This window comes from Zootoca vivipara, chromosome 11 (assembly GCF_965207765.1).
Source record: "Zootoca vivipara chromosome 11, rZooViv2.hap1.1, whole genome shotgun sequence".
In the NCBI taxonomy this organism is placed as follows: Eukaryota; Metazoa; Chordata; class Lepidosauria; order Squamata; family Lacertidae; genus Zootoca; species Zootoca vivipara.
Genome location: NC_142594.1, coordinates 2,394,834 through 2,408,040, shown reverse-complemented (window position 1 = coordinate 2,408,040; position 13,207 = coordinate 2,394,834). Strand labels below are relative to the sequence as shown.

General features: G+C 43.0%; 1 protein-coding gene across 1 annotated transcript in view; it reads left to right on the top strand.

Annotated features, from left to right (window-relative positions):
* The first annotated feature begins 209 nt into the window (after positions 1–209).
* The window catches only part of CNTNAP2 (contactin associated protein 2), an 836,988-nt gene continuing 823,990 nt past the window's right edge, over positions 210–13,207 (top strand). Inside the window, exon 1 of the mRNA XM_035101355.3 lies at positions 210–1,413. Within this exon, the coding sequence (XP_034957246.3) occupies positions 1,317–1,413 (97 nt within the window). The 5' untranslated portion in view covers positions 210–1,316. The remainder of the gene's footprint in view (positions 1,414–13,207) is intronic.

Sequence of the window (13,207 nt, the reverse complement as noted above, 5' to 3'; positions counted from 1 at the left end):
CTATTACTTTAATGCAGCTTTGCCACCCTCCGGCCCGCTCTGCGTGCGTGTGTGCTTCTAATTGCACAACGGGAAGGAGGGGGGGGGAAACATCTGCATTGGAGCCTTCCGCAGTCCTCTTTACTCGCTTCCCAACCGGGATGCTGAGATTCTGATTCTAGTACTTAGGACCGCTCGGAAGACTTGCTTGCTGGACTGCCTTCGCTTGTGCATCCCAGGAGGCTGGAGCACAGAGAGCCTGTACCATCTCGCTTCGGAGGGGGAACACCTGAGAAGTCAGCAAAACAGGGGGCCACCCCACCCCACCCCACCCCCTTCCTTTTAGAAACGGATAAAGGGGGAAAGGAGGCGAAGAGCAGGAAAACGCCCCGCCAGGCTGACGAGCCTCCGCTTCTAAGTTCAGCACCACGGACAGCGGCACCAGCGCCGCCGATCGCTGAGCGAGGCCGCCTCCCGCTTCCCCGGCTGCCCCTCCGGAGCAACCCCGGCTCACCGCCAGGAGCGGAAAGGGTGCGGCGGGCGGGCGGGCCGGGCGGGCAGGAGCTGCCTGGAGGTGTTTCTTTTGCTTTTGCTTTGAAACTAGGCAAGTGCGGAAGAGTTGCAGAGAGGGGGCTCTTTCCCTGGCGAAGAGGAGGAGCCGCCGGAGAAGGGAAAGAAGCAGAAGGAGGGGAGAGGAGGATTTTCCCATCCCAGCTCTTTCCAACCCCACCCCCTGCCGAGCTTTCCCTCCCTCCCTCCCTTTCGGTTGCTGGTTATGCTGCCTCTGCTGCTAGTCGTGGCGGCGGCGGCGGCGGCGGCGTTTCCTCTTGCTGGAGAGCGATGAACACAGGAGGCGAGAGCGTCTAAGGCAGCTCCTCTGCGGCGCCGGGAGGGTCCCGGTCTACCCGCTCCTTCGCTCTCCTTGATCCCACTGCGTGGCTGCCTCGCCGGTTGGCGCTGCGTGGGCTCCACGTCGCCGTATAGAGAGAGAGGCGAGCAGGGAAGCTCCCGGAAGCAGCCAGCCAGCCCTCCGTTGTGCGCAAGGAAGGGTTCGGCTGCAGCGGTGCCAGCACCGGCAGCGAGAGGCGCTTTCCCTCGCCTCTCCCTTCCTGATACCCCGCTCGAAACCCCTGTTCCCCTTAGTACCTCGAAGAGGGGGCGCAGGACCATTAGGAAAGGAAAAACTAATCCCCGGGACTTGAATTTGGAGAGAGGCAGAGAGAGACAGACAGAGAGATCCACCCCTGGCGAGCAGAGGGCAGATCCGACGGAGAGGAGGACCCGACGGCTCTTCTGCACCTGGCGCCTTGGACTAACGAGGAGTCTGGAAGCACAGGATGGTGGTGGTTCTCCGAGCCGGCTGCCGGGCAGCTCTCTTCCTGTGGATTTTCAGCAACATCAGCTGCAGAGCCCGGACAGCTCTCCCGTCCTCCCGTGAGTACCTCATTTCTGTATTAAACTGGTCAGGACGGTTCGGGAGGGAGAATCGGATTCCCTAGTCGGAGCTCGAATTCGGTGTTCTTTTGGCGCTGGTGGCTCTCTTTGGGGTGATCACCGCAACAGCAGGAGGCTTGTGGATCTGGTCCAGTATTTCCGTGGCGAGAGTGCTGTTGGAGAGAGGTTGTTGGCGATCCTCGCCTAGACCTAGGCAGCTTGCTGGTGGGCTCTCTCGGAAGTTCTTTGTCCACTCTTCGGTGGGGTTGGCAGCGCTTTGACTTTCAAGTGCCAGAAGCGTTGGTGCGCGCTCAGAAGAGTGGGCAATGGGCGATATGATTCAGGATTTTGCTGCTGATCTGGTTGGAGAAGGCTTGATTTAGGAAGAAATACAAAGTTTTCCTTCTCAAAGCAAAATCAGTGAAGTTGGACTAAAGCCGTTGCCTCTGTGTTTGATTCTTGAGAAAGGGATGTTTGTTACGTAAACAATGAGCAAACAGTTGGTGCGAGAGAGGGTTGCATCCCAGGGCACTCTGAGAGGGGCCTAATTCTGTTGCCAGATCTGTTGAGCTAAGTGCAAGTTGAAACATTGAAAGTCGAAAATGACTGTAAGATTTTAGCGTTGCTTGGCGGATGCCAGACTAAAGTATTTAACCACCTCTCCAGTCTCTATAGAGAGGGTTGTTGTAAGGTATCAAATATACAGCTTTTACTTCAAAGATCTGCACTTTCCTTTTTAGATTCATAGTGATCTGGAAAGCAGATTCTGCATGCCTGTGGTGTTCAGTGTGCTAGTTTTGCTGTTTGTTTTGGAGTGTGGGCAGTGCGTACTATGTTCTTGTAATAAATCACCTTGAAGATTTAATAGCCAATGTACAAGTCTTGATACTTGACTCAGCACCTTTGCATCTGTTACCTTTAGTTCTAGAAAATAAAAAGCACTACTTTATTTATAGGAAGAAGGGGAGAAATGTCAGAGCAGATCCTTGAAGTTTGGAGATTCTTTGCAGTTCCTTGGTGATTAAGTAAATGCACTTTGCACTTGATCCGGTGAAATTTCATTTATGTTTATGTAAAATATGCCAAGCTTGAGACTTGGAATGCCATGGTTGAACCCTGAAAAGAGCTGGCATTTATTTAGTCCCAAATGCAAGGGATTATTTTCCAATGTCTGTGATACATTTGAAAGATACCATGTACAACACAACAAAAAACATGGTTCAGTATATGAACCAAATAATTGCACACTGCAAACTGGTTTGAGCAATGTCATGCTCTCTTTCAGAAGCAATCCATAAGGATTTTTTGTGCTTGGTGCGCATGGTTTATCCCATATAGATTCTGAATGTGAATGTCTTCCAGTTAATGGTAAAAGGTGGTGTGTAACACCACAGGAAGTCAAGAAAGACCTGGTTGTACCTTTCCTCTGGCTGCTGCAAGCTCAGTGCATTCTGGATGGTGTCTTGAAACTCAACCCTTGTACATTTTTCTTCATGTTCACGTAAATGTACCCTGCATCATATTTTTAAACTGTCTCTGCATAGCACTGCTGCTGTATCAACTTGCAGGGTAGCTAGTTTGTGTTACCTCCTAGTGTTGTATCATAATGCAATAAGTTTGTCCATGTGCACTGATTTGTGGGACTTGTTTTAATGTTACTCAAGCTTGGATGCAGGCATCATACAACCATTATTTGCTCGTTTTAATTTTTTTGGAAAAGAACCTTCTGTAAATAAAATTTCCATGTTGTCTCTTTTGAAAACAAAACCCCATTCTCTATATGCAACATATGGATATCATATAGCTATACTTTCCCAGTTTCCTAGATTCAATAGTGTTTTTGTTGTTGTTGTTGTTTGTATTATTACCTTGTGATCCCTTGTTGCCAGTATTGGAGAAGGCAGAAGAGGGACTGGGTGGTAACAGATGAATAGTTGCAAAAAGCTAATCAAGCAATATAAGTACATCTGCTTTCTTGAACCATTATAAAACCCAATTACATCCTGGCAAATGAAAAGTGCATGAAAAACATTCCTGCAGAGAATCATAAAGGTATATACTTCCAAGTGACAATGAAAGAGCAACGAAGGAGGTTTAGTTTGCTCTTAGATTTGGTAATGTTACTTGAACACTGTGATATGTAAGACTTTGGCAGATGAAATCTGCAAACTGATGTCCAATTTGATTGCCCCTTAGAAATTAGTTTTTTTGGAGGGGGGGGGGGTAATTACAGAGCTACCAGTTACTGAACAGTTTTGAAGCTTTCTGCCTTAATGTCCTGCTGTTGAAATGTGAACTGGAAGACTAAACTGGACTATTTACTGCATATGGAGTTCTGAGGGTGATCTACATCCCCTCAAAGGCAGTGGCAGAACTCTGTTGATTTTAATGCAGCTGGAAGATGCCACCCACAAATACCTTGAAAATGCAAGGATGACCCGCTAGGTTACTGAATGGCTGTTGAAATGGGAGCTGAAAGATTAAACTAAAGGACTATTTACTAGGAAATGCAAGGCTTTCTTTGGTTGTGTGTGTAAATTACTGAAGTCACTACACATTTTCATGTGGAAGTGTGCACAAAGGAGTATGAAATATGACAGAGAAGCACCAAAAGTTTACTTGCACTCGTTCTACAAGTTCCTGTTTTGAAAGCTGCTCCTGCACACAAGAAACTACATACTGCTCTATGGTTGGTTCTATTGTGCAAGAACTAGAGCATTAAGTATTTATATTGTTTTTAGTAGAGAGAGCTGAAAATACAGTACTTCTTTTTAAACTTTTACATATTTTTTCATATGGTTTGGCCAAGTCGTTTCACTACAAATAATAATTATTTGTTCAAAGGTCATCTAGAGCAAATGTTCACATTTTAATATGACCATTTTATAGTTTAAAATAAGTATGAGTTTGATATATACTATAATAATAATGCAATGTAAATAAAATGGTCTATCCTTTGCAAACAGTTCCGTATTGGAAGGTAATATTTATCAGACCCAACCATAAGCAGCTGTACCTACTGATGGTCTTATGACAAGGTTTAAAAACAATGATCTGAAGACTCTTAAATGTTTGCATCAAGGATAATGAACAGCTTAGCCAGGAGAGGTCATCACAAGACAAAAAGTAACATGGATAATAAAATTTAATACTTTCTCCTCCTTTCCTCTCACTTTGGAATAGGCTGAGAAGGAAGAAAATGCAGTCAGGCTTAGGCAGTGTGTCTGCTTATGGGCTCTTCTTGGCAAATTATCTTTTCTACTCAGTACATAAATGTAACCAAATGAGCACTTTTGGGGCTTTCTATAGATAGTTTAATGCAACCTAATTATGGAACCATAGCCTTTCACAGCAGGGTTCTGCTCAGTTCTCCTTGTTTATGTGTGAGTGAAGTTGGTTCCAAGCAGGCACCTTTTTAGGGAAACTGCAATTGAAACTATAACAATAAGATAGCTCTATAGCTCTATAGCTCAGCTGATAGTGAAATGTATCACCCTGTGTTGATCGGGAGTAAAAACCCAACATGCAGAGAAACCTTTTATTATGCACATGTATGTACACTGTGCAGTATATGTTGACTGACACACAGACACATCATTAGTAATGATGCTAATTAATACGAAGGTATGGAAGATGCACAGAAACGGACAGTATGAGCAGGGAATTCAGCCCACAGCCTGATCAACGTATGCCACCTAGGCAGTAAAATGCTTAGAATGTTGCTTTAATGTTAGTGGTACATAAATTGTCCAAATGTATAAATAACATGCATAGCTTCCCGGCAATGCACAGTGGACGTTGACAATGGGGTAGTGTGTACATTGGCCAGCCAATATCCATACTTTCCTGCAGCAGCCATACATATTACCCAATGTGAAAAGTATCCACTGTTTTGTGATTTTTATGTGTGTGTGAATTGGCCAATGGTGATAATGTAATTATTACAGTCCTACATAATGACATTTTGAAAATAGTTAGGTGATAAAAGCTTCTAGAATCACATAATCATAGAAGTGTAGAATTGGAAGGGATCCCAAGGGCAATCTAGTCCAACCCCCTGCAATGCAGGAATCTCAACTAAAGCCAGATGGCAAACCAGCCTCTGCTTAAAAACCTCCAAGGAAGGAGAGTCTGCCACCTTCCAAGGGAGTCCGTTCCATTGTCAAATAGCCCTTACCCTCAGAGAGATCATGGAATGGTCATCTGATTCTTATTTTTTAATTTATTTTTAATTGAATTTAAATCTCACCCTTACGCCTGTGTATTATTATTATTATTAGGTGAGTGATATACTGAAATGGATCTTTTACTTCTTACCAATTGTAGAAAACACTGCAATTCTAGGAAGGAGTGGGAGAATTTATACATGCTGAACATTCTCTTAGTTCACGTTTCTTTCTGTCCTTAAAAAATCCATTTTTGCTTGCAACTCAACTCAAAAGGAAGGAATATTTAGCCATGCCCTGCATACAGTAGAAATATTTTCCTTTTGCTAGCTGCTAGATTAGGTACTAATTCTTCTGGATTTCTTAATGCATCTGGCTGCAAGGGTGGAGAAGCAGACTGGTTTTAAGTTCATTTACATTTATGCATCTTTTAATGGTGTGCTTCAATAAAAGAAAAGTAACTGTTGGCCAGTTGACAATCTGCAGCCTATTGGTTTTTCATTTATGTTTGGATGTTTTGTTTGTGCTTCACACAAACTAGCATGTGGGTGCAGCAGCCAAGACAATATGCCTAAGGCACCATCGCTGGGAAAAACCCCAAAACTGTCAGGCTAGCTAACTGTTTGGCTTCTAACATTAATGTTATGTTGGTGTCCAGCATGGTTGAAAATTGCCCTGCTGAGCCCTCTTTGCCCAATACACTTCCACTGACTGCTCATGTTGTCCTGTGTGTGCAAACACAGTCATTACCCAAAGCAGTTGGCAGAACATAAGCAATGCACTGATGGCCAATCTGGTTAATACCAATCACCATCAATATTTCGAAGTGTTGGCCTCCTGTGTTTTGGTTTCCAAAAGACTCGCGGAGCTTTCTCAAGTTTTCTTCATGTTTATATGCTTAATACATTAAAGCCCAGACAACCCTCTTTCATCGGCAGCAACAGCTGTGACAGGGACTAATGTAACAATATTTAATGTTCCAATCAAAAGCCAAAAGCTACAGCTACACTTGGGTAAGTGCATCTGACTTCTAGTTCACAGGAGAACAAATTTTCCTTGAGGAGTTCCTCAGTCATTTCAGCTCAGGCCTTGGTGAATCCTTGTAAAGCATCATGTATCATGTTCAGTTTCTGAAAATGCTTAGAAATATTCCAGATATGGCACTATGTGAAGACTTGGAACGATAAACTGTGTATATGTCCCTGCCTTATACACCTGGGCAGGATCCTATTCTGTGTTCTCTTGGGAAGATCTAGATTCCATATACATTGACACAGAGTGGCATGTCTCATTACTGGTCACACATCTCTATAGATTGCCAACACACATGAAATGAGTTTTAATTCCACCAAACACAGTAATTGAGGGAGGTTGTACAAATGTGTGGTCTCCGACAGAGGAGCTCGTAGCCTCTTTTCTGCACCCTAGTCCCTTTTACTGCCATGCTATGCTGAGTTAAGCTAAGTTTGGCTTTGTGCCTTGTCCCAACTAGACTGGTGGTTAAGCTGCTTATTGATTGATTGATTGAATTTGTATACCGCCCTGTACCCACAGGTCTCAGGGAAGTCATTCACTAACCACAAACTGTAGCTAAGGCCTGTTCTTCACTATATCTTGTGGTTAGCTCAAGCTTAACCATGAGTTCTGGTTCAGATGACCTGCTGAGCCAACCTTGGCTTAGCTCAGTGAAGTGTGGCATAAAAAGGGGTTGGGGAGGAGTAAAACAGCTGTGAGCCCCTTTCAGGGAACCTGAACATTTGCAGTCCTGTGAAGCCATAGTTTTGATTATTATATCATCATGCAAACCCACCCAATGCGTACAATGACTAATAGCAATTTTGCAAGATCCCAGGGAGATGTTTTTCTTATCTTGCTAGCTGTGGTTCTTTTATCCAAAGATTAAACTTTGAACATTCTCTGTGCTATTTATCAGCTCACCATTCTTTTTTTCTTTTTGTATCATGTCTATTAAGTTGTAGGGCTGTGAAAAAGGCCTGTCTTGGCTGATAATAACCATAACCATAATCACAATGCAAAATTTGTAAGTGCATGGGAAGGAATACAATTGGGAAAGGAGTTGGTAGGAAACTGGTGGTTATATACGGTATTAGAGTGACCAATATGAACAAACTCGTTATTCTCTTTCCTCGCATAGCACTAACCTTTATTGTTTAATTTCAGTTGAGATTGTATGCTGGATGATGTTTAGATGGTAATTGCTGCTGGTCTGATTTAACTTTTATGTTGGGATTGCTGTTATGTTGTTATGTTATGTTTTGTGTTTTATGTTATGTTATGTTTTATGTTTTATGTTATGTTGGTTTGCTACTCTGGGTATCCTACTTGATCCAAACACAGTATAAACATTCTTTTATATATATAAAAAAGTAAAACCCTGTGAAATCATTTATTTAAATGCACCATTGAGAATGCTGACATCCTTGTCTACATACACTTCAGACGTGATTTCTTCATGATAATCCACCACCCATATGGATACTGGAAGTACAAATGGCAACACAGAGAATGGACTTACAGCAATTTATTATAAAAAGTTCCAGTGTAAACAGGTTTTGATGGATGTAATAATGGATTATTGAATGGTTTAGTTTATGTAAAATATGCAGGGATTTATGATATGCAAAATAAACCATGGAAAGAGAAGAAGGAAAATCATTCCAGTAGCACCTTAGAGACCCAACTAAGTTTGTCATTGGTATGAGCTTTCGTGTGCATGCACACTTCTTCAGATACACTGAAACAGAAGTCACCAGATGCTTATATCTGGTTCAGTGTATCTGAAGAAGTGTGCATGCACACGAAAGCTCATACCAATGACAAATTTAGTTGGTCTCTCTTTTTTTTTACAATCTATTTTTATTAATTTTCCAATTAAAACACAACTATATCACATCCATTATTCCAAATTATACAAATCCATATCTATTAAGCCGAATATTATGCCAAATCTTATAAAATTTTGGAGTTCCCATGCTTCAAAAATTGGGGTTTTCTCGCAACTGTCTATTGTCGTCTTTGTTCTAAAGTCCAAATAATCACTCAAAAACCATGATAGTCACAATCTTCGCCTGCAGTCACTAAAATATTTTCTTCTTTCATCCAATTTTTCCACCGCCGCTGAAATAAGCATCAAACGAGATTTCCCATATATTCATTCTCCTGTGTGAGTTTTAATCAGTCCGGCCTCCCCATAAATCCCCATAAATCCTCTTTGTCTGGAGTGCTTTCCTCTTGCGCCGATCTTTCAACACAAAACAGCGCCATCTTAAAGAGCTCAAATCACTTTCGTTTTCTTCTCGACGTTATTTTGCAGACGATCATAGTAAAATTTACAGCTTTTCTGGGCATAGGCACAGCTGTCACATTATGTACAGACTCTTAATAAATTTATAGCTCTCCTTGCCCTATAGCTGAACTTAGCTTCAGATCGCTGTTCAAATTCCAAGTGCGTCACACCTCATAAATCCAAACGCTTCCAGCCGCACTCCGATTGTCCGGTTGGAGGGGGGGCCCTCTCTTCAACAATTTTACAACTTCTAACCATATAATATCGATAGTTTTATAAAGTCCAAGTCACACAGTTAAGTTCCATTTCTCATTTGTTCCAAACAAACAGGACATCACGTCCGGGAAGGTATGATATAACTCGTAGAGTGTATGAAAAAAATAACAAAGACTCACTTCCCTTCTCGTGGCGTCCCAATCAATCTTTCTTGCCGATGATATACTCCCTCACTCCTCACACTCAGCAGCGAAAATTCCTTGGCAATAAACAGAGCTTCTGCCCTTCCTTTTTGAAGCGCGTCCATGAATTTAAGCCCAATTATCTTCTTTAATCATGGAGATTCCGCCACACAGGTAGGCGTCCGGGGAGTTCCGCTCCTCCATAAGTGCTTTCAGCCCTGGCCCCCCCACCCCTTGAACAGTCGGGGTGGGTTTAGGGGCATCCGCGGGCCTGCGGCCCCTCTCCGTAACCCCCGGAGAGGTGGGGAGGTTGCCATTTACTCCCCTAGCAACCGCCAAGTTCCTTATGAAGGTCGGAGGGATGGAAAAAGGGTCAGCCATTCCTGCAGGCGGAACCGGAACTCCTAAATTTAGTTGGTCTCTAAGGTGCTACTGGAAGGAATTTTTTTATTTTGTTTCAACTACGTCAGACCAACATGGCTACCAGTACCTACCTGTAAAGGGAAGTCATTGTAAGGGTGCTTGTTGGCTTCTCACAAGTGAGAGGCTTCAAACTCCGTAGCTGATTTTTACAGAGTTTTTATTATATCCACATGTACATGACAGAGCTAAAAAGTCCATGACTGTCTAGTCCGAATCTGTATTCGGAAGTGGCACGCATCTCGATTGGTGCCAACAAAGGAACCTGGGAGCCCTCAGCTTCCACCTTTGCTCCCTATGTTTGTCCTCCCTGCGCTCCTGGGGTGAAGGGGCAGGAACCTTGCTTTCCCCCCGCAGAACTGCTAAACTGTTGGGCAGGTTCTCTGGTTTCTGACACTTCTCCCTCTGCAGCGCTCAGGTCCGATACTTCTGATCTTCCCTACTGCTCATGTGATCTGTCAGCATCCCCTGGACTCTCCTCCGCTGTGAGAGCCTCAGCACCATCTTCTGGGCGATGCTCTGAGGCAGCAGCATCTCAAAGCCCTTCCACCAATCCATTGGGCTCCCTGCTGACCCCTGGTGGTCCCCGGACAGTCATTGACATTTTAAGGCAGGCATCCCCAAACTTCGGCCCTCCAGATGTTTTGGACTACAATTCCCATCATCCCTGACCACTGGTCCTGTTAGCTAGGGATCATGGGAGTTGTAGGCCAAAACATCTGGAAGGCCGCAGTTTGGGGGTTCCTGTTTTAAGGTTTTCAAATGAATATTCTAAATTGTAAAACAGAAAATTTAATAAAAATTATACAGAGATAATCCAGCACCTCTGAAATGGACATGAACAAGAGATGCAAGAAAGGAAACTTGGGTCGCAAATAAATTGCATATTTGAGAAAGAGATGAAATAATAGTGTCCTTGCAACTGCCATATATTTGTTTGCAGGGGCTTCAGTATATGCATGCAGTTGCTGCCTTCTCTTCTGCTAGTTGGGAAATACATCACACCCAGAGATTACAATGACTACAAAACATTTGCAACCACACTGGAAACAAGGAGGCAAGACACAAAAGCTTGGCAAACTGAGCCACATCAGATTTGCAGAAGGGAATCGTAGTGCAGGACACTCACTGCAGATAGCAAACTAGGGGAGGCAACCCTTCCAAAGGGGGGAAGCATTTTATCCATCCCTTTCCCAAGACCCCAGTCTGGTCTTTAGGAACCGAAGAGTGGTGGTGACAAACCATTTCAACCACATACAAACAAAATGCAGAAGGCTTTGGGGAAGTCAGGGAACGATTAAATAGCCCTGCCCTCCACAGGGCTGGCTCACCCATGAGGCAAGGTGAGACAACTACTTTGGGTGGCAGGATCCACAGGGGCAGCAGATCTGCATTGTCATGGTGGCAGTGACAGCTGTGGGGCACTCCTTGGAGGCCCGATCTGTCCCCCCCATGCCACCTCTACCATGACCTCTTAGCCAATAGGAGGTGCTACAGTACTAGTTTCCTCCAACCCTTGTTCCCAGTGTAGATCTTTATTCCCCCTTGTTCCTGATGTAAATCTTCACTCACCCCTTATCTCTGGCCAGGCGGGGGGCACCCTTTTGTAGTTTGCCTTGGAATACTCTGTGTGCTGGCGCTCTCTGCCTGTGTCCTGCAGAAGTTTGGACTGTCCCTATGGCATGAAACTAGCTGTAAAGAACCAAGGACAGTATGTGTGTGTGTGTGCTACATTTTGTATACGGTTGCTAATTTTGCCTTGGCTTTGCTGCTTTTAAAGGGGAAAAATCCAATTGTTCAATGCATGCTTTCATTATACAGTAAAGTGCCTTGAGCATGCTGCTATGGAAAGTGGCATTGTAATTTGATAAGAAAATATTAAAGAACTGCCCACTACAAACAGGATCTTACTGGAGCAAAACCTGGCACAGATGTAAGATTTTTAGATTTCTTTCTTATACTTTACATGACTTTATGAATAAATTCACATTTAGTAGTGTATATTATCCTTCTGTTCAGTGCAGAGTCAATGGATCAGCTTTTAGCCAAAGTTTGCTGAACTTATGTCCACAGTCAAATACTTGGTTCCCAATTAGGACCTTAAAAACCCTTTGGCTTTTCTCACAAAGAAGCCTTCTGAATACTAATTCTGCAGGCCTCTTCTCATAACTGTTCTCGCTCCCAAGTTTCTATCCACCTCACAACTGTCCCTTTTCTAAAATGAACTTGTTGATATATTATGTAATGTAATGTTTTTAACGGCACACAATTGATTGCTGTGGCTTGACTAAGACACTTTTATCATATAATCTTTAATGCTTCAGAATCTCTCCTGACAGTAATAACACCAAAAATATCGATTGTTTGTATACTGTATGGAAAGACACAGCACATAGCTTATATTTTTCTACAGTGGAAGGTAGTTAAGTAAGTACCAACACTCCTTTTGGGACTATGTTTTACCTGCTTTCACTGCCAACATTTTTCTGGTAATATAAATTTTAGCTTTAAGTGCCAGAGATACAGCTAGTTCCAAACCATAGTTTATTGTGTCAGTGTTCAACTCTGAATTAGAATCTCTTCCTCTTAGTATTAGTTTTCAGTTTGTTCCCAAAGGTATCATAACAATCAAAACAACTGCAACAACATAAGCTCTTACCTAAGTCAAATAATAACAAGATTGCCTAATAAAGTACTGTCCACAATTTATTAACATGTATATCAAATGTCAAGGATAGAAAATACAAATTCCACACAATCATGTCTATAAATTTCATCAGTGCAACTACAAAGATTAAATGTGCCACATGTTAGCAGCGATAATTCAGAGTACAATATTTTCATCCTTCATAGTATTGAGAACAGAGTGAGTATGTAACTGTTGCTGTTATTATTATTATTATGGCTTGCACTGAAATAGAAAGCATATAATATATGCATGGTAATAATTGACAAGTACCACCATGAGACGGTTGCAGAAAGAATTCCTCTCATTCCCAATTGGCTTTGTTTACTTCAGACATGAACACATAGCCAAAAGGATTGGTGGCGCACTTCCTTGAGCTTTGAAGTCACTTTGAATGTTAACCTTAGATTAATCCTAACCCTAACCCTTTTGGTAGCCTGCTGCTAAGTCCATTTACATTTTTGATATCCTTTAAGTTGGGGGTGGGGAACCTTTTATGGCTAGTGGGCCCAATCCTTACCTTTCTATCCCAAGTGGCCCAAATTTGCCAAGCCCACCTGCCACTCAAAATAAAAAATAAAAATAAAATTCCTTCCAGTAGCACCTTAGAGACCAACTAAGTTTGTCATAGGTATGAGCTTTCGTCAACACGGCTACCTACCTGCACTTGTCACTCGTGACATTACTTGAGGTTGGGATTTCAAAGTGCAGCAATGGCCTGTTTGAAAGCCCTTTGGAAAACAGCCAATTGAAACTCCACAAGCTAGAGGTTTAAAGAGCAGCATGGAGTTGTTTCTGCAGTGGTTCCCCATTTGTT